This window comes from Chelonoidis abingdonii, chromosome 11, assembly GCF_003597395.2.
Source record: "Chelonoidis abingdonii isolate Lonesome George chromosome 11, CheloAbing_2.0, whole genome shotgun sequence".
NCBI classification, from domain to species: Eukaryota; Metazoa; Chordata; order Testudines; family Testudinidae; genus Chelonoidis; species Chelonoidis abingdonii.
The window spans coordinates 17,073,598-17,094,734 of NC_133779.1; the positions used below are offsets into that span (position 1 = coordinate 17,073,598).

Sequence of the window (21,137 nt, forward strand, 5' to 3'; positions counted from 1 at the left end):
GGGCTAGTGGTTAGGGGTGTGGCTGGGAGCCCGGTCCCCTGGGTTCTGGCCCCAACTATTCAGGGCTAGTGGGGCCCATCCCTCTCCACCGTTTTGGTCTCCTAGTTTTGCTTCCCCTTTTCTCGTCCGCGTGGCTCTGCTGCGGCTGCTGGGCTGGAAGGTGCCGCCCTCTGGTTGCCAAATCGCTGCCCCCGGGCTCCCGCCAGCCCGTCCCCCTCCCTTCACTGCCCTCCCTGCCCCACCCGCAGCAGCCATTAACTCAAGTGGGCATGGATGTAATCTCTTCCAGGAAGCCTATGCGTGCCTCAGTTTCCCCCCATGTGCTGCAGGGTTACGTGGGGGTAGGCGGCTCTGCGCAGAGGCCCAGGTGGTGGACGGCTCCTGGCTGGGGCTTGGGCCCCGTGTCAGTGAGAAAACCCCAGTCACCGGGACTGTGATACCCTGCACCCCTGGTTTGCCGAGCTGGGGCACCCAGGCCGAGGGGCAGTGAGGGGCTAGCACCTGACCTGGGCCAGGGCGTGGGGCTCTGGGCTGACCGGTCTGTTACTATCTGTTCTCCGGGCTGACCAAGGCTTTCCTGATACCCACCTGGATGCCAGCTGGTGGAGGGGCGTGTTGCTCCCCGTGATGGTGCCAGGCTTCCTCGGGGTCTGGCTCAGTGGGACTTGCTGTGCGGAGTTCACGGGGGGGCTGCAGGCCCAGTGGTCCAGCCCAAGGGGTGGGTGAAGCTGTGGGACTGACCCTGGAGAAAGTGACACCCTGGGAGGAGGGCGGTGTCTGGCTCCAGGCCTTCCAAATGCTATTCCAAAGCTAGTGCCCTCCCTGGCCTCCCCCAGCATCCCTCGGGAGCGCAATGCTGCATTCCGCAAAGAGGGAAACTGAGGCCCAGCTAGCGGGACTCGATCTCAGATCAGCCTAGGCCCAGCCAGGAGCCTTAACTGCAAGCCCAGCCTCCGGGTGCAGACACAGCAGACTCCTGGGTTCTTTCCCTGGCTCTGGGAGGGAAGTGGGGTCTGGTGGTTAGAGCAGGGGGCTCCTGGGTTCTATTTCCCCTCTGACCTTGACCCCACCCCTACCAACTGTGGGATCGGGTCCTTTGGCAGCAGCCGTCCCCCTGCTTCGGAAGCAGCTTTTACCTCGCAGCAGTACGGGTGCTGTGACACACCCACCAGCCCCTTCCCCTTAGAGAGCCCCAGTGACCTCACAGAACTCTGTTGGGGGGGGCGATGTCATGTGGCACTTGTGAGGTCACAGGGAGCAGCTGGGCGGAGTCGTGGCAAAAGCCCTTCCCATGAGGGGCTGGCACCAGCCCCTCCACTGCCCCGCACCAAGCTCCAGCCCCTTGTTTTAGTGAACTCCTCTGGCACCAGCCACCTGCCCTTTGCACGAGGCCCCAGCCCTCGCCGGAGGAGCCCCGAGGGGCCCGGCCCAGTTCGGACCATGGCCAACGTGGTGGTGAAAACCATCTGGCAGTCGAAGGAAATCAATGAAGCCGGAGACCCCCCCTCTGGGGTGGAGACCCGAGCCCAGAGCACCCGGGACCTGCTAGGCAAAGCCGGCCCCAAAGCCTTCCCCAAGAAGAAGAAAGCTGTGTCCTTCCATGGGTCAGGCGTGGGGGGTGCTGGGGCTGGCAGGGCTGGGGTGGGGGTGGCACTGGCTGGGATAGAGGGGAGAGGAGAAGGCAGCTGGGAGGCCCTTATGCTGACCCCTGACCCCCACCCCACAGGGTGGAGCCCCCCCAGGCCAACGAGGGCCCATCCGGCCACCTGAACCTGAAGCGCTCCTCCGCCTGCACCAACGTCTCGCTGCTGAACCTGACGGGTGACGACTCTGAGTCCACGGATGACGGGGCTGGGCGGGGGGCTGCCCCCCTCAGCCCCCCCCTGCCCTCTGGGGACCCTGCTTGGTCTGAGGATGACACAGACCCCCCCACCCCACTGGTGAGATCCCCACTGCCCTGGGGACACTGACCCCCTGACCCCACTGTTGAGACCCCCACTGCCCCAGGGACCCCACCTGGGGACATCAACTCCTCCCACCTCGCTGGTGAGACCCCTACCGCCCTGGGGACACCAACCCCCCACTTCACTGGTGAGACCCCCACCACCCTGGGGACACTGACCCCCCCACCCCACTGGTGAGACCCCCACTGCCCCAGGGACCCCACCTGGGGACACTGACCCCACCCCGCTGGTGAGACCCTCTCACCCTGCCCTCTGTGACCCTGCCTGGGGACACCAACCCACCTACGTGAAAAGAGCCCCCCCAAGACCTCCCCCATCAGGAAACCCCTCTGGTCATGCCCTTCCAGCCCCTCACCAGCCCCCATGGGGTCCCTCCCCCCAGGGATTAACACTGACTTCTACAGGGAGCCCCCTCCCTCCTGGGAACCTACCACCCCCATAGGGACCAACCCTGGCAGGACACACATTCCCCCGACCTTGCCCTATACAGGGGATGGTAGAATTTCCTCCTTGGAATTCCTCCAGGGGGAGGGGGGAATTCTGTGCCGGGGGGTCCCCCCCTGACCCGCCTATCACCATCTCCCCCTGCAGGACATGGTGAACAGCGGTCTGGTGCGTGCCAAGGACTCCGTCACCAGCCTCAAGGAGCGGGCGTCCCGGGTCAACCGGCGGGTTCAGAGCCTCCAGGTCTGTCTGCCCCCTCCCCGAGTCAAGAGAGTCCCTCCTAGGGGGGTAATGGACCCTCCCCCCACTCACCCCCTCCTCTGCCCCCCCTGCAGAGCGAGTGCTCGATGCTGTGTGACAACCTGGAGCACCGGCGGAGGGAGGCCGAGGACCTGGAGAAATACTGCACCCAGCTCCAGGTGAGGGGGGGCCCTACGCTGGAGGGGGGTACCCACCTCTCTAGGTCGCTAACCCCCTTCCCCCTCCCCACAACACAGGAGAGTTGCCATAAGGTCAGCCAGTCGGTGGAAGATGCCGAGATCAAGACCAACGCCCTCAAGAAAAGCTCTGTCCTGCTGGAGGTGAGAGCATGGGGGAGCGGGCACTGCTGGGGGGAAGCTCGGCAGGCTGGGGCACTGCTGCAGGAAGCTTGCAGCGCCAGGGTCCCCAGTGGGGGCCCTGCTGCATGAAGCTCACAGCGCCAGGGTCCCTGGCTGGGAGCACTGCTGGGGGGAAGCTCACAGCACTATGGTCCCTGGCTGGGGCACTGCTGGGGGGAAGCTCACAGCACTGGGGTCCCCAGCGGGGGCACTCCTGTGAGAAGCTCACAGCACCAGGGTCCCTGGCTGGGGCACTGCTGGGGAGAAGCTCGCAGCACCCGGGTCCCCAGCTGGGGCACTGCTGTGTGGAAGCTCGCAGCACCAGGGTCCCCAGCTGGGGCACTGCTGTGGGGAAGCTCGCAGCACCAGCGTCCCCGGCTGGGACACTGCTATGGGGAAGCTCGCAACACCAGGGTCCCCGGCTGGGGCACTGCTGTGGGGAAGCTCGCAGCACCAGGGTCCCTGGCTGGGGCACTGCTGTGGGGAAGCTTGCAGCACCAGGGTCTCTGGCTGGGGCATTGCTGGGGAGAAGCTCAGAGCACCTGAGTCTTAAGCTGGGGCACTGCTGTGGGGAAGCTCGCAGCACCAGGGTCCCCAGCTGGGGCAATGCTGTGGGGAAGCTCGCAGCACCAGGGTCCCTGGCTGGGGCACTGCTGTGGGGAAGCTTGCAGCACCAGGGTCCCCAGCTGGGGCACTGCTGTGGGGAAGCTCACAGCCCTGCCCCCAGGAGAAGCTGCGGACGCTGCAGCAGCAGGCGCAGGGCGGGGAGCTCAGCGGGCAGGAGCCGGAGCAGCGCGCAGCCACAGAGATCGCCACGCCCAACCAGGATACAGCGGGGGGCAGCCCCACAGACCTCGGCGGCACCCCACAGGGGGTGCAGGGCAGGGAGCCAGGCTCTGCACTGGAGGAATCCAGGTGAGGGGAGGGGGATAGGAGGGGTCCCAGGTTGTGGGGGAAGGGCTGGGGAGTCAGGCCAGGGTCATGTGGGGTGGTTGGGGGTGGTGGGGAGTTGCGGGAGGGGACCAGGTCATGGGTTGGGGGCATCCTTATACTCCCAGCCCAGGCATGGGGCTGTGGGCCAACCCCTCTCCCCAGGCAGGGGGCTGGTGGGCGGCTGTGGGGGGCCCCTGCCAGCCCAGCCCCCCATATCCCTCTCCCCAGGCAGGGGGCCGTGCTGCGGATGATCGAGCGGCTGGGGGCCCAGTGGGAACGGGGGCACCAGGAGCTGCAGGGCCGGCTGGACGAAGCCTTCAGCACGTATGTAGCCCCCCCCCGGGCGCTGCCTCCCCATCTCCTTCCCCCCAAGGCATTCCCCTTCCCCCCTCTTANGGATATGGGGGGCTGGGCTGGCAGGGGCCCCCCACAGCCGCCCACCAGCCCCCTGCCTGGGGAGAGGGGTTGGCCCACAGCCCCATGCCTGGGCTGGGGGTATAAGGATGCCCCCAACCCATGACCTGGTCCCCTCCCGCAACTCCCCACCACCCCCAACCACCCCACATGACCCTGGCCTGACTCCCCAGCCCTTCCCCCACAACCTGGGACCCCTCCTATCCCCCTCCCCTCACCTGGATTCCTCCAGTGCATCCCCCTCCCGCCCACAGGCCAGGGAACCTCCCCCTGTCCCATACCCTCCCCGCAGGCCCTAGCTCCCCTTCCCCCCACCCCGGCCGGCTGCAGTGGGCTCAGGCTGGCAGCAGACTCAGGCAGTCCCACTCCCTGGCAGGGCGAACCGCACGGCCCAGGCCCTGAGCCAGCTCCGCACTGAGCTCGAGGGGCTGCGGCAGGTCAAGCCGCTGCTGGAGGATGTGGCCCATCAGCTGGGAAGCCTCAGGGTCCTGGAGCAGCACGACCAGCCCCCCACCAGCTGTGCCAGGTACCAGCAGCTGGGGGAATGAAGCTGCTGCGGGTCGGGAGTGAGGGGCACCAGCAGGGCGCAGTGGGGGGGGCGGGGAGCCTAGGGCTGGGCTGGCAGGGGCTGTGGGTCAGGAGTGAGGGGCACTGGCAGGGCTGGGAGGATGAGCTGGGAGGGGCAATGCCCTGCACTTTCTGTGACCTGTCCTCCCCCCCCCCCCCCCCACAGCCAGGGCTGCGTCAGCACCCAGAGCCTGGGGCAGATAGTGGAGCGCGCGGTGACGCCCCTGCTGGAGGAGCTGAGGCACTGTGGGCTCCCCCCGACCCCCTGCCCGGCCTGCCAGCGCCTGCAGAAAAAGATCCGGGTAAGGGGCAGGGGGAGGATGTGGGGCTCCAGGGCGTCTCTCAGGGCCCCAAGCCCCCCCATGACAGGAGAGGGGGGTGCTGCAGCAAGACCCTTCACAGGCTGGGACCTCCAGCTGGGCCCCCTCCCATGCTACTGCACAGCTCCCCTGCCCCACAGCCAGGGGCCACCCCCAATGCTACCCTGTCCCACACTGGGGGGCCTCCCAGTGCCTCCATGCTGCCCCCCCATGCCCTCCATTCTCCCCAATGTAACGAGGTCTCTTTCCCCCGCAACCCCGGGGCAGGAGCTGGAGCAGGCCGCGTTGGAGACCCACGCACGAGCAGAGACCCTGAGCTCCAACCTGCGCCTGGCCCAGGACGAAGCCCTGAGAGCCAAGACCTACGTGGAGCGGGTGCGGCTCAGCCCCCAGTGAGTAACACCCCGCCCCCTACACTGGGGCAGAACTACCTGACACTGGAATCTAGGGCCACAGGATCTCCTCTGGGACCTGGAGGAACCGGGGTCACTCTGCCACCCTCGCCCTTCTATGTGTGGGGTGACCCCAGGGCTGGGACAGCAGGGGGCTGTGAGTCAGCTGGGGGGCAGGGAAGAGGAAAGTCCCACATCCAAGTGCCACCTCTGATCTTCCCCATCCCGCCTCTGCCAGGTCAGACCAATGGTCCGTCTAGCCCAGTGACCTGCCTGCCGAAAGCAGCCAGGCCCAGATGCAATTAATCCCGTCGCCGGCTCCCAGCTCCCAAGGTTTGGGGACCCCAGAGCATCGGGCCATCTCCCTGCCCCTCCTGGCTAATAGGTTTTGACGGACCGACCCCCCACGATCTCATTCTTTCCTGAACCCAGTTACCGTTTTGGTCTCAACATCCCCTGGCAGGGAGTTCCCCAGGTTAATGGCACGTTGGGCAAAGAAATACGTCCCCCGGTTTGTTTTAAACCCGCTGCCTGGCACTGGCCTTGGGGGACCCCCGGTTTCCTGTCTCCGGTGAAGGGGTAAATAACACCACCCGAGTCAGATTCTCCACCCCAGGTCCTGCGCTCGGGTGGGTTTTTTGGCCCCCCGGTGCCTTGAGCGGGAGCAGCTCCTGCAGCCCCCAGAGTTTTGTAAGGCTGGTCAGGATTCTGTTTTCCACCCTGAGTTTCCTCTGCTGGTTTGCTCCCTGCATGACTCATCTGCTAACCCACCCTTGAGTCCTCCACTTTGACTCAGTTTACCAGATCCGGGCAGGAGCTTCCCTCCTCCCCAGGCGCAGCCTGTGGGGTGGCCCCTTGGCAAAGGCTGTCGGGGAGTCCCAGGACGCTGTCGTCTCCTTCTGCCCCTCTGCAGGGAGAAGCCCCCTGGCCTGGACCCCCTCCACGCCCGGCTCAGCTCCCTGCAGGCCCAGCTCTCCCAGGACAGGGGGCCCCAGCCTCCAGCGCTGCCCCAAACGCACTGAATCCCACTGCAGCCACCAATAAAGTGCCTGCCCTGGCCCTGGGCCTCCGTCTCCGCCCCTGCGTGTGTGTTTCTCTCCGGGGAGAGGGGGCAGCAGCCGAGGGCTCTGCCGTGGGGTATGCGATGCGCTCTAGGGCAGATATCTTTGGAGGGGGAGGCATCTAATGACCCCCCCACACCATGACAGAGGACTCACATTCGTCGCTGTTGGACCTTTATTACCTGGCCACAGTTGCAGCCAGTGATGCCAGGCTCAGCTGCCCCCACCCCTCGCCGCTGGGTGGGCCTGCCCCCCCAGTCACAGTCCCCCTTTACAAATAACACAAAAGCAAACAAGTGGGGGGGCCCCTACCCCAGACACCCCGTCAATGGCTGCAGCCCCGCTTGAAAACCCATTTTTTGTGTGTGTTGGGGGGATAAGAATGGCAAAGACCCCCCCCATTTCCTGGGGGCCCATGGGGTAGCTGAAGTGTCAGGCTCGGTGGAAGGGGGGGGGCCAGCAGAAGGTGGGGGCTTTGTACCGAGCCCAAGCAGCGCCCCCCCACCGCTGTACCAGCCAGCGCCAGGATGGGGAAATGCCCCTCCCCTGGGCCAAATCCTGCCCCCCAGGAGTCACCCCAGCCCCCCACTCCTATGCTGCCCCCCCCTACCAGCATGTGCACCAGGGGGGGGCTCTGAACACAAACACAGCCCATGCCCTAGCGGGGTCTCCGTGCCCCATAAGCTTTATTGGGGCGGGGGGGAAATCCAGCTGCCCCCCCTCCGCCCGCAGCGCGTCTTCAGGCTACTTGAGGGGCAGGTTGAAGAGAGCCCGGAGGTCGAGCAGAGCCGTCCGGATGTTGGCCCCGAAGCGGTGAGCGTCCTGGGGGGAAGACGGGACGGGTTAGCTGGGGAAGAGGTTATTGCCATGGGGGGGGTTAGGGAGGGATAGACGGGGGGGTGGCGAACAGGCTGTCGTCCCCCCCGTCCCTGGCCTCCACTCACCGTCTCGGTGCCAGAAAACTTGCAGGAGACGTGAAACATGATCAGGTCTTCGCCGATGATGATGTATGACACCCCGTAGCCGTTATCGTCCACCTGGGAGGCAGAGAACCCAGGAGTCCTGGCTCCCAGCCCCTCCCTGCTCTAACCACTAGACCCTGCTCCCCCCTCCCAGAGCCTGGGAGAGAACCCAGGAGTCCTGGCTCCCAGCCCCTCCCTCCTCTAACCACTAGACCTCACTTCCCCCTCCCAGAGCCTGGGAGAGAACCGAGGAGTCCTGCCTCCCAAATCTCTGCTCCCACCACTAGACCCCACTCCCCTCCCCGAGCCAGGAGAGAACCCAGGCATCTGGCACTCACTGGCCCGAAGCCGCCCCCGGCGGAGATGTAGTCAGGGTGGTTCTTGAGGTCGAAGAGCTCGAGCTGCTGGACGGGGGTCTGGCTGGTTGACAGGCCCCATGGCTCTGACAGCACCTGCAAGGCAAGGCCGGGGGCGGGGGGCACAGTCCTGATCGCCCTGCCCCCAAAGACCCACCCCCTTCTGCAAGGCCCACCCCTTCGTGCTTCAAGCTCCACCCCTGGACCTGCACCCCACACACCCAGCCCTGCCCTCTGGATCCTCCCAGTCTGTGCCCACTGCATCCCTCCTTTTGATTGCCCCTCCTCGTCAAGCCCTGCCCCTCTGGTACCCCAAGTCCCACCTCCTGGGTCCCCAAGCCACACCCCCTCCCTGAGATCACCCCACCGCCTTGGTCTCCCAAGTTCTGCCCAGAGACTGCCCTGCCCCTGTACCCCTAAACCCTGCCCCTCCTAGAAATTACCCCATCCCTGTGCCCCAAACCCCGCCCCTTCTTGGAGATTGCCACTCCCCCTCTTTAAGCCCCACCCCTGTGCCCTAAACCCCACCTGGAGATTGCCCCTCCCCCTCTTCAAGCCCCACCCCATAGCACCCCCCACACCCACGTACCTCCCTGAGGAAGGGGGAGTCCACACCCAGGTACTTGGAGACCACGTAGAGGCAGAAGAGGTGTCGGTCGATGCCCGCGCCCATCATGGCCCGGCGGTACAGGGTCTGGTGCTTGGCAGCCGCCACACGGAACAGGGCCAGGCGCTGGGCAGCCTGGGGGGACAGACAGACGTGGGAGTGAGAGGGGAAGGACCAAAGGCAGCTGGCACGACGCTGGGGATAAGCCGAGGGCTTTGGGGGCAGAGCACTGGCTGGGCAGAGGTTCGGGGAGCACCGGGGAAGGCGGCGTCGGCAGTTCTCTCTGCACTGCGTTTGGGGGCGCCTGATACTGCCCACCCGGCTCCACCACCTGCCTCTCCCACGGGCGGGAGCCCCCCGGAAGTTGGCCCCAGAAGTGGGGGTGGGGCTCGGCTCATCCAGACAGGGGCAGTTCCCCCCCCCGACTCCCCTGCCCCCTTCACCCCTCCCCCACAGCCTCCGTCCCGCTTTTGCGGCCGGGTCCCCCAAGGTGGGAGGCCCCTGCTCCCCCGACTCACGCTCTGGGTGGAGTCCATCATGGCGCGGACGAAGTTGCAGGACTCGATAGAGCAGGAGCGGACGGTCTCCGTGCGCCCCTCGCGGAACAGCCGCGTCATGGCGGCCTCGTAGGTCAGGCAGAACTTCCCTTTGTCCTGTGGGGGAAAGGGGGGGCTTAGATGGGGACCCCTTGCCCGGCACTAGGATATGGCCCCTCGGGAGGGGGGGGGGCCACGCTCAGGCCGTGGGGCAGGGCCGTATCTGGAACTGCATCAGCTGCAGGGCCAGCTGGATGAAGCCATTGGGGCTGGGGCAGGCCATAGGCTGGGGCAGGCCATAGGGTGGGGGCGCGGGACAAGGCATGGGGCTGAGGGGGGCCATACCCAGAATTATGCCAGCTGCAGGGCCAGCTGGATGAAGCTGTCGGGCTAGGGCAGGCTGTGGAGCAGGGGCTGACTAGGGGGCAGGCTGTGGGGTTGACGCTGGCCATGGGGCAGGCCGTGGGGCGGGGCCTTACCCAGAAGTGCAGGGCCAGCTGGATGAACCTGTCCGGGCTGGGACAGGCTGTGGAGCAGGGGCTGGCCGTGGGGCAGGCTGTGGGGCTGGGGCAGGCCATGGGGCAGGGCCGTACCCAGAAGTGCGCCAGCTGCAGGGCCAGCTGGATGAAGCTGTCAGGGCTGGGGTAGGCTGTGGAGCAGGGGCTGGCCATGGGGCTGGGGCAGGCCGTGGGGCAGGGCCATACCCGGAAGTGTGCCAGCTGCAGGGCCAGCTGGATGAAGCTGTCGGGGCTGGTGCGGCATTTCTTGATCAGCCCCTTGCCGAAGTCCTTGAAGGCGAACGTGTGGAAATCGATGTCGTCGGCCAGGGCCTGGGCCGCCCACAGGGAGCCCTGGATCACCCGCCGGCACTAGGGGGGCGGAGGGGGCGGGTGTCAGACCAGAGACCTGCCCCCAAACACCCCCTGCTGCCTTGCCCAGGCCCCGCCCCCATGCCTTTGGCTCCACCCCAGACCCCGCCCCTGCTTTCCTTTGGCTCCACCCCTATCCCAGGCCCCGCCCCCACATTCTTCTGGCTCCATCCTCCTTTGAGACTAGCCCCGTTCCCCTCCCGCCCTACACACCCCACCCTCAGCCCCTCCTGTGCTCAGACCCCGCCCCAGCTCACCTCCTCGGGGATCTCCCACTGCAGTTTTTGGGGTGGGGGGATGCTGGGGTCCAGCTCCCCCTTGCAGTGACCGTCCACGCTGTAGCCCAGCTGGAAGATGTCTGTGGCCAGCGTGTACTGCGGGCGATGGGGGAGACAGGCTGAGAACCCAGGTGTCCGGGCTCCCACCTCCCCCACCCCGCCCCCTGGAGCAGGGAGGGAACCCAGGCATCAGGCCTCCCACCTCCCCCACCCCCAGAGTGGGGAGGGAACCCAGGCATCTAGCCTCCCAGCTCCCCCACCCCGCCCCCCCGGAGTGGGGAGGGAACCCAGGCATCCGGGCATACCTCCCAGAGGTGGCCCACAATGGGGGCGTCGGCCCAGGAGTGCTCCGCGTTCAGGCCGATCTTGCCATTGCGGAAGACAATCAGGGTGAAGGATTTGTCAAACCACCTGCAAGGGGGCAGCCACGGGGTGAGGCTCAGACCTGGGGAGGGGGGTGCATGGCCGGGGGCGGGCAGGCCAGCCGGGGTCCAGGGAAGGAGGGGGAGGGGGCGCTGCAGGGTCCCCGCTCCATGGAGACTGAGGAGGGGCCCTGGAGTGACTGGGGGATTGCGGGAGTTCTTGAGGGAGGGGCACCTCCCTGCTGGCGGTCCTGGAGAGGGGGGCAGGGAAGGTGGGAGGAGCTAGGAGGTACTGGGGCCTGGGGGCAATCAGTGGTGGGAGTGAGGGGGGGCCCCAGAAGGGCTGGGGGCTGCCACCCCCACCCACCTGTCATAGGGGGCCTGGGGAGGGAAACGGGGATTATTCGTGGGGAGGGATCTCACGAGAGCTGCCAGGGAGGATGGCTTGTGCGGTATGGGGGGGGGGTCCGGCGTGGAGGAGGTCGGGGGTGGAGAGTTTGGAAGGTCAGGGAGGGGCTAGGGGCGCAGTGTCCCCCAGCTGTTGTGCGCACTGCCTGTGCCAGCCAGGGCCTTGGCATAGCAGGGTGGGGGGGAGTTGGGGGTCGGGTGGCGGTCCCCACCTGTCGTGCACTGCTCCGTGGCAGGGCTTGGGTTGCGCGTGTGAGGGCAGAGTTTGGGTGTCGGGGGGGCAGGGGTCCCCCCTTTGTCGTGGCTACTGCCGTTGCAGGCAGGCCACTTGCGTTAGGTGGGTGGGGGGAGTTGGTGGGTTCGGGGCTTTGGTCCCCCACTGTCGGGCACTGCACCATGCGCAGGGCCGTTGGTGTAGCGGGGGGGAGTTTAGGGGGTTCGGGGGGCAGGGTTTCACCCCACCTGTGGTGGCAGCTGCTCCGTTGTGCCAGCAGGACGCCTTGGCGTAAGTGGGTGAGGGGGGAAATTGGGGGGTATGGGGGTTCGGGGAGGCGGGGGTCCTCCACCTGTGGTGGCCTGCCCGTGCAGCAGGGCCTTGGCGTAGCGGTCAGGGGGAATTGGGGGTTTGGGGGGCAGGTTCCCCACCTGTCGTGGCACTGCCCGTGCAGCAGGGCCTTGGCGTAATCGATTCCACGCCCGGCCCGGTCGGTGCCAGCAGCCCTGCTCCGTGGTGTCCAGCGTGAGGAAAAGGCAGCTTGTTCCACCGCCCGGAGCGATCCCGTTCCGGCCGACCCGAAGTACGTCTGGCGGGCCCGGGCCCACGGTTCCTGTTGGGGGGGGGGGGGGTCAGCCCAGCGAGTGCTGCCTCCCGTCCCTGCCACTGGGTGCCCAGATCCCCCTCCCTCACCAGCTCCCATTCACCCTCCCCCAGCACCTGCCTAATGCGCCCCCACTTGTCTCCCGTCCCTCTTCCCCAGGTCCCCCCGCCCCCTGTTCCATCCAGGTCCCCCCACTGGCCCCCCCCATCCCCCCTGCCTCCCCAGTTCTTCCCATCCTCTAGTCCTGTCCCTCACCTCCCGGTTCCCATCTCCCCTGGTTCTCATCTCCCTAGTCCCGTCCACCATGCCCCCCTTCCCCCTAGGTCCCGTCCACCCCATTGCCCCCCCTTCCCATCTCCCCCCCCTAGGTCGGTCCCACCCATTGCCCCCCCGTTCCCATCCCCCCAGGTCCCGCCTTGGCCCCCCCCCCCGCTCTCACCGGGGCCCGGCGGTCAGGGCAGCCAGGGTCTCCTCGCCGGGCGCGGGGGGCACGGGGTCGTCCAGGATCCGCTGGAACTGGGCCTGCAGCTCGCGGGGGCCCAGCAGCCGCCCCCCATGGTACAGCCCCACGCGGAAGAAGCGGCCGGCATGGAAAACAGCGATGTGCCGGCTGTCCCGCCGGTGCTGCAGCGAATCTGGGGGGGAGCGGGGTGTGGGGACCTGGCAGGGGGGCTGCCCTTTGGCCATCCCCTCCCCGCAGGCAGAAGACCCGGCACCAACCCTTCCCCTCTTGCAGCAGCCCACCCCAGTTAACATCCAGCCCCCCAGAGATCCCCCCTCTCTGAGACCCTCCCACTGTGTCCCCTCAGCCTCTCCCTGGGGTGCCACCCCTCTCTGAGCCCCCCCGGGCCCCTCACCCTTCTCTAGGAGTCACCTCACTCTGAGACCCCCCACTGGGCCCCTCAACCTTCTTTGGGGGTCATCCCACTCTGAGACCCCCCCGACACTGGGTCCCCTCATCTCCTCTCTGGGGGTCACCCCACTCTGAGCCCCCACTGGGCCCCTGCCCTTCCCTGCAGGGGTCACCCCACTCTGAGACCCCCCCCACTGGGTTCACTCAGCCTCTTACTGGGGGGATCACCCACTTTGAGCCCCCCCCCCCCCACTAGGCCGCCCACCCTACTCTGGGGCTCACCCCAGTCCAAGGCACCTCAGCTGTAAGAGGGGGTGTACTTGCTATCTCCAGGGTATTTAATCTGGTGCAAAGCTTTCATCCCAGGGGTTCAGTGGGAGGTTAACCCCCCACCCAACGGGAAGGGGGGTCGGGGGAGGTCCTACCTGCCTCCACTCCAGGGACACGGGTGGTGTTGAACATGCGTTCGTACTGCGCAGAGCACATGGGCAGGGTGCCCTGGATCATCAGCTGGGGGGGCAGGGAGGGAGTCAACCACCCCTGAGAGCCCCCCCCATAATGCAGCCCCCTGCCCCATGCCAGGGGAGACCCACCCCCCAGAGACACCCCAGCCCCCTCATGGCACAGCCCCCTGCCGAGGCTCCTTGCCAAGGCCCCTCCCGTCTCTGCCCCCTGACTGCCCCCCTTGGCCAGGCACCCCCCGTCGTACGCCCCCCCCTCACCGGTTTGATCTGCTCACGGTTCAGCAGACGCCGATAGAGCAGCACAGCATGGACCACGTTCCCCGCCCGGGCGGCTTGCAGGGGGGTTGGGGTGACGTACAGGAAATCCTGGGGTGCGAGGAGAAGGGGGTTAGGGACTGGGCTATACATGGGGGCCCCCATATGCCCCCCCACGGGGCCAGAGCAGGGTGGAGGGGCCCCCGTATGCCCCCCCACAGGGCCAGAGCAGGGTAGAGGGAGCAGGGCCCCCGTATGCCCCCCACGGGGCCAGAGCAGGGTAGAGGGAGCAGGGCCCCCATATGCCCCCCACGGGGCCAGAGCAGGGTACAGGGAGGGGGGCCCCATATACCCCCCGAAAGGACTTACCATCGCATAGTAGTTGCTGTTCACCATCAGCGGGCCCCGGCCCCGCAGGTAAACGTATTCTTCCCACCAGTCGCTCACCTGGGGGGGGGACAAGGGTAAAGGGAGTCAGAGACCCCCCCCACTCACCTCTTGCAGCACAACCCCCCCACTGAGCCTCCCACTGCCTCACAGCACAACCCCTGCCTTCTGAGCCCCCACAGGGCAGCATGGTGCCCCCCCACTGAGCCCCCCACCCCTGTCACAGCACAGAGCCTCTGAAGCCCCACCCCAAAGGCACAGCTCCCGCCGCACACCGATCCCCAACCCCGTTGCAGCAGAGTGCCTCCCATCTGAGCTCCCACACCCCGCATCCGCATGTGCCCCCCCAGCGCGCCATCACTGTAGTTGGGGCCCACCAGGACTTGCGGGTCAGGTAACACTGCAGAACGGGGCCCAGCGAGCGCTCAAAGAAGTCCCGTCCCAGGGCGGCGCTTGCCTGGAAAGTGCGAGTCCGACAGCAGGGGCCGCATTGTACTCCAGGTCTGGGGGGTGCAAAGCCGGGGGGGGGGGGAGACCCCCCAAACTGGGGAGTGTCAGCTCAATTAGCCCCCAGCCCCCCGGATCTCCCAATGTCCCACCAGTGACTCCCTCCACCAGCACAGTCCCCAGAAACCCACCCTTCCCAGGAACTCCCCAACTCCCCTCCTCCAGTCCCCCCAGGTGAGCAGCCCAGACCCCCCCCAGGACTCCCCTCCACCACGCCAGTCCCCCAGAACCCCCTTCCGGAGCCCCCAACTTCCCCCCACCAGCCCCAGGGCAGCCAGACCCCCGCCCGGGACCTCTCCCCAGCACCAATCCCCCAGAAACCCCCATCCCAGAGCCCAACTCCCTCCCCCAGCCCCAGGGAGCCCAGACCCCCACAGGACCTCCCCTCCACCAGGCCAGTCCCCCAGAACCCCCCCTTCCCGACCCCCCAACTTCCCGCCTCCAGCTACCACGGCGGCCCAGACCACCCCCAGGATTCCCCCCAGCCACCAGCCCGCTCCGAGACCCAGACCCCACTTCCCAGATCTCCTCCCCCAGGTCGCTCACCCCGCTGCATCGTGTCCCCTGATGAGGGGCACGGGGAGCCGTGCAGGACGCCTGGTAGCTGTACATCATGGGCCTGCGGCCGGCAAAGATTCACCAGACGCCTGGGGGAGCAGAGCAGTGACCCCAACCGCCAGCCAGGGAGAGAGCCCCCGCCAGCCCCCTCCAAGCCTGCGAAGGACACACCCAGGCTGGGGGCAACTCGTTCCAAGCCTTCCCCCTCCCCAGCCCCCGCAACGCCCAGCTCGTCCTGCCCCCAGATAGTTTCAGTCCCCCATCCTAGCTCCTGCCCCCGCCCCACATGGTACATGCCAGGCCTGAGCCACAGCAGCATGGGGCACCTGTGGCCCAGCGCAGCCCCCTACCCCATGGGGCCCCCCAGAACGGACCAGCCCTCCCCCACCTGCCAGCCCAGGATGTACGCCCCCGCATGGCTCGGGGCCCTGGCACATCCCAGCCCTGCCCTGGGGTCCCAAGGTACAGCTGCCCCCCCGCAGCTCAAGGACGTACAGCACCCAACATGCCCTGGGGCCCCTCACACATCCCGCCCCACCCATGGGATTCCCCTGAAAGGGACCTGCCCCCCCGGCCCTGGCACGACCAGCCCCCCCCGGGCCCCAGCACGTACCAGCCCCCTGGACCCTGGCACGTCCCAGCCCCCCTGACCCCGGCACGTACCAGCCCCCCGGGCCCGCGGCACGTACCAGCCAGCACTTGGTGGCGTGGAGGGGTGGCTGCTCCTCGCCCATCCGCGTGGTAGCAGAGCAGGGCCCGCAGGGCGCCCCGCATGGTCACCACCAGCCCCAAGCCACAGCAGGGTGGCGAAGGCCAGAGCCCCAGCCCCGCCCGGCCGGCTCCGACAGGGTACGCCGCTGCGGGGGGCGGGGCGGGTCAGCAGGGGGGCCACCCCTCCTGGTGACCCTGAACCTCCGAGCACCGCTCCGCCCCCCCAAACCCACTTCCCAGCCCCAAGCCCCTGGCCTGCCACCCGACGCCAGCCCTGCCTCCTCTGTGCCCCACCCAGCTCCCTCCCCCCCAAACACCACCGTCCAGCCCCTTCCTCAGCCCATACGCTCCTTGGCCTGCCCCGGACCCCCCAGCCTGCCCTCTCTGTGCCCCCCAGCCCAGCCTCCCCCCCCAAACACCCCATCCAGCCCCCTTCCTCAGCCCAATACGCTCCTGGCCTTGCCCCCTGTGTCCACCCCAGTACCCCCCGGCACCCCAGCCTGCACTCCTCTGTGCCCCTCAGCCCAGCTCCCCTCCTCAGCCCACACACCCCTTGGCCGCCTCCCAAGCCCTCCAGCCCTGCCCTCCTCTGTGCCCCAGCCCAGCCTCTCTCCCACTCACCCCCACCCAGCCCCCTCCCAGCCCACACGCCCCTGGCCCTGGCCCCCAGTGCCCCCGAGCCTGCCTCCTCTGTGCCCCCCAACATTGCCTCCTCCCCCTCAACTCCCCCACCCAGCCCCCTTCCTCAGCCCCACATGACCCTGGTCCAGCCCCCAGTGCCCGCGAGCCCCCTAGCCCTGCCGCTTCTGTGTCCCTCAGCCCAGTCCCCCTAAACACCCCAGCCCCTTCCGTCAGCCCACACAGCCCACTGGCCCTCCCCTAGGCTTCACCTCCCTCAGAGCCCCGCCTGTCTCCCTCCCCAGCCCCTACGTATCCTGGCCTGGCCCCCCCAAAGCCCTGCTCCCCAGCCCCCCAGCCCCACACACTCCCTGGCCCTGCCCCCCTGTGCCGTCCCCCGTGCCCTGAGCCCCCCAGCCAGCCTCCTTCCCCAGCCCACACAAATATCGCTGGCTCTGCCCCATGCCCCCACACCTGGTGGGCAGGTGCTCCTTGATCTGCGAGAGCCCCATGGAGGGGTCGAGGCGGAGCCTGGCTGGCCAGGATGGCTGCGGCCATGACCAGCCAGCTGGCCGGGCTGGCGGGGAACACGCCTGTCACCAAGGCTGTTCTGTGGGGGGAGACGGGGGTCAGTGGGGGGGGAAGAGAACGGGGCCAGGCCAGAGCCCAGCTCTCCCCACCAGCTCCCTTGATCCAATTACGACCCCCAGCCCCCAGTTCCTCACTCTGCCCCCAACTCCCCAGATCCTGCTCCTCACTCTGACCCAACTCCCCCCAGATCCCTGTTTCTCAGTGACCCCCAACTCCCCCAGATCCTGCTCCTCACTCTGACCCCAACTCCAGATCCCTGCTTCTCAGTCTGACCCCCCAACTCCCCCCAGATCCCTGTTTCTATCCTGACCCCCACATCCCCAGATCCCTGCTCCTCACTCTGACCCCACAACTCCCCCAGATCCTGCTTCTCAGTCTGACCCCCCAACTCCCCCAGATCCCTGCTCCTCACTCTGATGACCCCACTCACTCAACCCCCAATCCCTTGCCTCACTCTGACCCTCAACTCCCCCGATCCCTGCTCCTCACTCTGACCCAACTCCCCCAGACCCTGCTCCCAGTCTGACCCAACTCCCCCCAGATCCCTGTTCTCCTCATTCGTCGACCCCAATCCCCCAAATCCCTGCCTCACTCTGACCCCCATCCCAGATCCCTGCTTTCAGGACCCCAACTCCCCAGATCCCTGTCTCAGTCTGACCCCCAACTCCCCCAGATCCCTGCTCCTCACAGACCAACTCTGACCCCTACAATCCCAGACCTCTCTCAGTCTGACCCCCCAAACTCCCCCAGATCCCTGTCACACTCTGACCCCTCAACTCCCCCCAGATCCTGCTCCTCACTCTGACCCCCTCAACTCCCCCCAGATCCCTGCTCCTCACTCTGACCCCAACTCCCCCAGATCCCCTCTCACTCTGACCCCCAACTCCCGATCCCTACAACTCACTCTGACACCCCAACTCCCCCCAGATCCCTGCTCTCACTCTGACCCCCAACTCCCCCAGATCCCTTCCCCTCACTCTGACCCAAACTCCCCCAAGATCCCTTCACCTCAGATTCTGACCCCCCAACTCCCCCCAAGATCCTGCTCTCAGTCCTGACCCCCCAACTCCCTCAGATCCCTGTTCTCAGTCTGACCCCCCAACTCCCCCCAGCTCTCAGATCCCTGCTCCTCATTCTGACCTCCTCAACTCCCCAGACCTCTGCGTCTCAAGTCTGACCCCCCAGCTCCCCCAGCCTCAGATTCCTGCTCCTCAGTCTGACCCCCCAACTTCTCCCAGATCCCTGCTCCTCACTCTGACCCCCCAATCCCCCCAGATCCCTGCTCCTCCCCCTCCCACCAACCCCAGATCCCTGCAACCCTGGACCCCCAACTCCCCCAGATCCCTGCTCCCTACCTCACTCTGACCACACCAACTCCCCCAGATCCCTGCTCCTCACTCTGACCCCAATCCCCCAGATCCTCACACACTCACTCTGACCCCAACTCCCCCCAGATCCCTGCTCCTCACTCTGACCCCAACTCCCCCCAGATCCCTTCTCCTCACTCTGACCCCCCAACTCCCCCAGATTCCTGCTCCTCACGTCTGACCCCCCAACTCCCCAGATCCCTGCTCCTCACCCTTACCCCCAACTCCCAGATCCCTGCTCCTCATCTGACCCCCAACTCCCCCCAGATCCCTGCTCCTCACTGCCAGACCCCTAACTCCCCCAGATCCCGCTCCTCACTCTGACCCCAACTCCCCCAGATCCCTACAATCATCTGACCCCCAACTCCCCCAGACCCTGCCCTCACTCTGACCCCACCCCCCAGACTCCCTTCCCACTCTGACCCCCAACTTCCCCCAGATTCCTGCCTCAGTCTGACCCCCAACTCCCCCAGACCCGCTCCTCAGTCTGACCCCCAACTCCCCCAGCTCTCAGATCCCTGCTCTCATTCTGACCCATCAACTCCCCCCAGACCTCTGCGTCTCAGTCTGACCCCCCAGCTCCCCCAGCCTCAGATTCCTGCTCCTCAGTCTGACCCCCAACTTCCCAGATCCTGCTCCTCACTCTGACCCCCCAGCTCCCCCAGCTCCCTGCTCCTCACTCTGACCCCAACTCCCCCAGATCCCTGCAACTCACTCTGACCCCCAATCCCCCAGCCCTCAGATCCTGCCCTCACTCTGACCCCTCAACTCCCCCTAGACCCCTGCGTCTCAGTCTGACCCCCCAGCTTCCCCAGCCTCAGAGCCCTGCTCCTCAGCTGAACCCCCCAACTCCCCCCAGATCCCTGCTCCTCAGTCTGACCTCTCAGCTCCCCTCCACCCCCAATTCCCTCCCCACAGTCAGACCCCACAGCTCCTCCCCAGCCCCAGTGGGGTCTCCCCCATACCTGGAGCCGGGTGATTTTCTTCTTCCAGGAGCGCAGGCCGGCCAGGTAGACCTGCTTCAGGGCCGCATGGCTGAGCCGCAGGTCGACCCCCTCGGGTGAGACCGTGAACTGGAATGCCACGGCCTGGTGAGCCTCCGCCATGGCTGGGGGGCGCTAGCGGGCGCTGGGGCAGAGAGAGAGGGGCCATCGGGGGGGGCACTGATATGCCAGGATGCCTGGGTCCTACCCCGGTGCTAAGGGGGGGCTGGGAGTCAGGACACTAACCCCCCCTAAGGCTCTGGGGAGAGCCCCAGACACCCAGTCCTCGTGCCCCACCCCCGAGGGGTCCCCAGACACCCAGCCCCCACACCCCACCCCAGAAGGGTCCCCGGACATCCAACCCCCACAACCCACCCCAGAGGGGTCTCCAGACACCCAGCCCTCGTGCCCCACCCCAGAGGGGTCCCCAGACACCCAGCCCCCATGCCCCACCCCAGACGGGTCCCCGGACACCCAACCCCTGTGCCCCACCCCAGAGAGGTCCCTGAATTCTCAGCCCCCGCACCTTCACCACTCTCCCATCCCACGTACACTGGGGACTTGTCCCTGGGGTCATTCCCCTCCCTGCTCAAAGCCAGCCCCTTATTTACAGGCTGGCTCCAGCCCAACCTGGCTGCCAAGCCCCCGGGCACAGAACTGTGCATAGGGACCTGCTGCCAGGCTCAGCCCACCCCCACCTGCCCCGTGGGGATCTGCGGAGCTGGGGCTCCTGGCGCCTCTCACTCTGTGGCAGGTTTTCTGCCCCTTTCCTCAGCCTCTTCTCTGTCTCCAGCCCCCCGGACCAACCTCCCTCTCACCTGGGGACTCGGTGCCAGCCCCAGGACTGAATGTCCTCTGCCCCCACCTCCTCGAGTATCCCCCATTAGCCCTTTGGCCCCAGCACTGCAGAGGGAGCTCCTGGCCTGACTCCGGCCGGTTGAGGGGGGCAGAGAGAGGCCTTCTCCCCGGGGACAGAGCCGGGGGGTATCACGGGCACTTGCCATACCTGGGCACTGCCAACGGGCCCAGACCTGCCAGCACCAGCTGGTCCAGCCCCAGCTCTGCAATTACCTCACCCCTGATGCGCTGCTGAGGTCACAATCCGGCACCCCAGCACGGTTGGAGGGGTGGTGGGTGGAGACATCTCAGACTCCCAGAGAGTGGGAGGAAGGAAGAGATCCTGTCTCTCCCCAATCCCCTGCTCTAACCACTAGACCCCACTCCCCTCCCAGAGCCAGGGATGAACCCAGGAGTCCTGCCCACAGCCTCCCAGCTCTAACCAATAGACCCCACTCTCTTCACAGGGCTGGGGAGGGAACATAGGGGTCCTGGCTCCCAGCCCAACCCTGCCCCCAGGCACTTCACAGCCCCATCCCTAACCCAGATCAGCCCCCCCTGCCCCCAATCGCACCAGACTCTGCACAGCCCCTGACCCAGAATGCACCGCCCCCCGCCGGGCGCTGTCCAGCCCCACAGCAGCACGCAGTCCCTGCCCCACAGCCCTCCCAGTTTAAGCAGATCAAAGCAGGCTTGCTGTACCTCTGGGGAAACTGAGGCTGGGAAGGAGGGAAGAGGCGGAATAGAACCCAGGAGTCCGGAGGCCAGCTGTCTGGTTGTGCCTGGCAAACACATCCCCAGCCAGGGACCTTTACTCCCTGGCTCCCAGGAGACGCTGTGGGGGCTGTGACCTCCCCCGCGCTCACAGGAAGGGACCTGGGCTCAGATAACACACCGGGCTGCCAGAGCAGAACTTTGGTACTCAGGACGCCTGGGTTCCATCCCCAGCTCTGGGAGGGGAGTGGGGTCTAGTGGTTAGAGCAGGGGGGCTGGGAGCCAGGACTCCTGGGTTCTCTCCCAGGCTCGGGGGGGCTAGTGAGTTAGAATGGGGAGGCTCCAACCCACTAGACCCTTCACTGCTCCCAACGAACCCAGGACTCCTGGCTCCCAGCCCCC

General features: G+C 66.9%; 2 protein-coding genes across 4 annotated transcripts; one reads left to right on the top strand and one right to left on the bottom strand.

The window, feature by feature from the left end:
* The first annotated feature begins 7 nt into the window (after positions 1-7).
* Positions 8-6,847, top strand: TSKS (testis specific serine kinase substrate). Of its 3 annotated transcripts, none has more exons than XM_032768570.2 (11): positions 8-341; positions 1,727-1,940; positions 2,556-2,651; positions 2,744-2,827; positions 2,906-2,989; positions 3,735-3,922; positions 4,169-4,264; positions 4,731-4,880; positions 5,088-5,223; positions 5,509-5,633; positions 6,547-6,843. In XM_032768570.2, exons 1-11 carry the CDS (start codon positions 319-321, stop codon positions 6,653-6,655), a joined length of 1,305 nt encoding a protein of 434 aa, XP_032624461.1. In that variant the 5' UTR covers positions 8-318; the 3' UTR covers positions 6,656-6,843. The 3 variants fall into 3 exon arrangements, with proteins under 3 accessions (XP_032624461.1, XP_032624462.1, XP_032624466.1); XM_032768575.2 differs by lacking the exon at positions 8-341 and adding an exon at positions 1,037-1,604 and having other exon boundaries at positions 6,547-6,847; XM_032768571.2 differs by lacking the exon at positions 4,731-4,880.
* A 516-nt stretch (positions 6,848-7,363) lies between these two features.
* CPT1C (carnitine palmitoyltransferase 1C) lies at positions 7,364-20,821 on the bottom strand. Its single transcript, XM_075071279.1, is given in 19 exon segments — positions 7,364-7,516; positions 7,639-7,731; positions 7,995-8,108; positions 8,602-8,754; positions 9,138-9,272; positions 9,860-10,024; positions 10,282-10,398; positions 10,608-10,713; positions 11,718-11,792; positions 12,330-12,525; positions 13,169-13,253; positions 13,466-13,573; positions 13,832-13,909; positions 14,211-14,352; positions 16,718-16,774; positions 16,776-16,853; positions 18,190-18,233; positions 19,167-19,329; positions 20,724-20,821. Coding segments are annotated over 18 exon segments (1,965 nt in total). The 5' UTR covers positions 19,308-19,329; positions 20,724-20,821; the 3' UTR covers positions 7,364-7,438.
* Between the last annotated feature and the right edge of the window lie 316 nt (positions 20,822-21,137).

Bases quoted from the DNA above. Each gene is read 5' to 3' on its own strand.
- TSKS (XM_032768575.2), top strand. From the start codon at position 1,441: ATGGCCAACGTGGTGGTGAAAACCATCTGGCAGTCGAAGGAAATCAAT. The intron at 2,828-2,905 runs GTGAGGGGGGGC...CCCACAACACAG, and splicing joins AATACTGCACCCAGCTCCAG to GAGAGTTGCCATAAGGTCAG. The intron at 5,224-5,508 runs GTAAGGGGCAGG...ACCCCGGGGCAG, and splicing joins GCCTGCAGAAAAAGATCCGG to GAGCTGGAGCAGGCCGCGTT.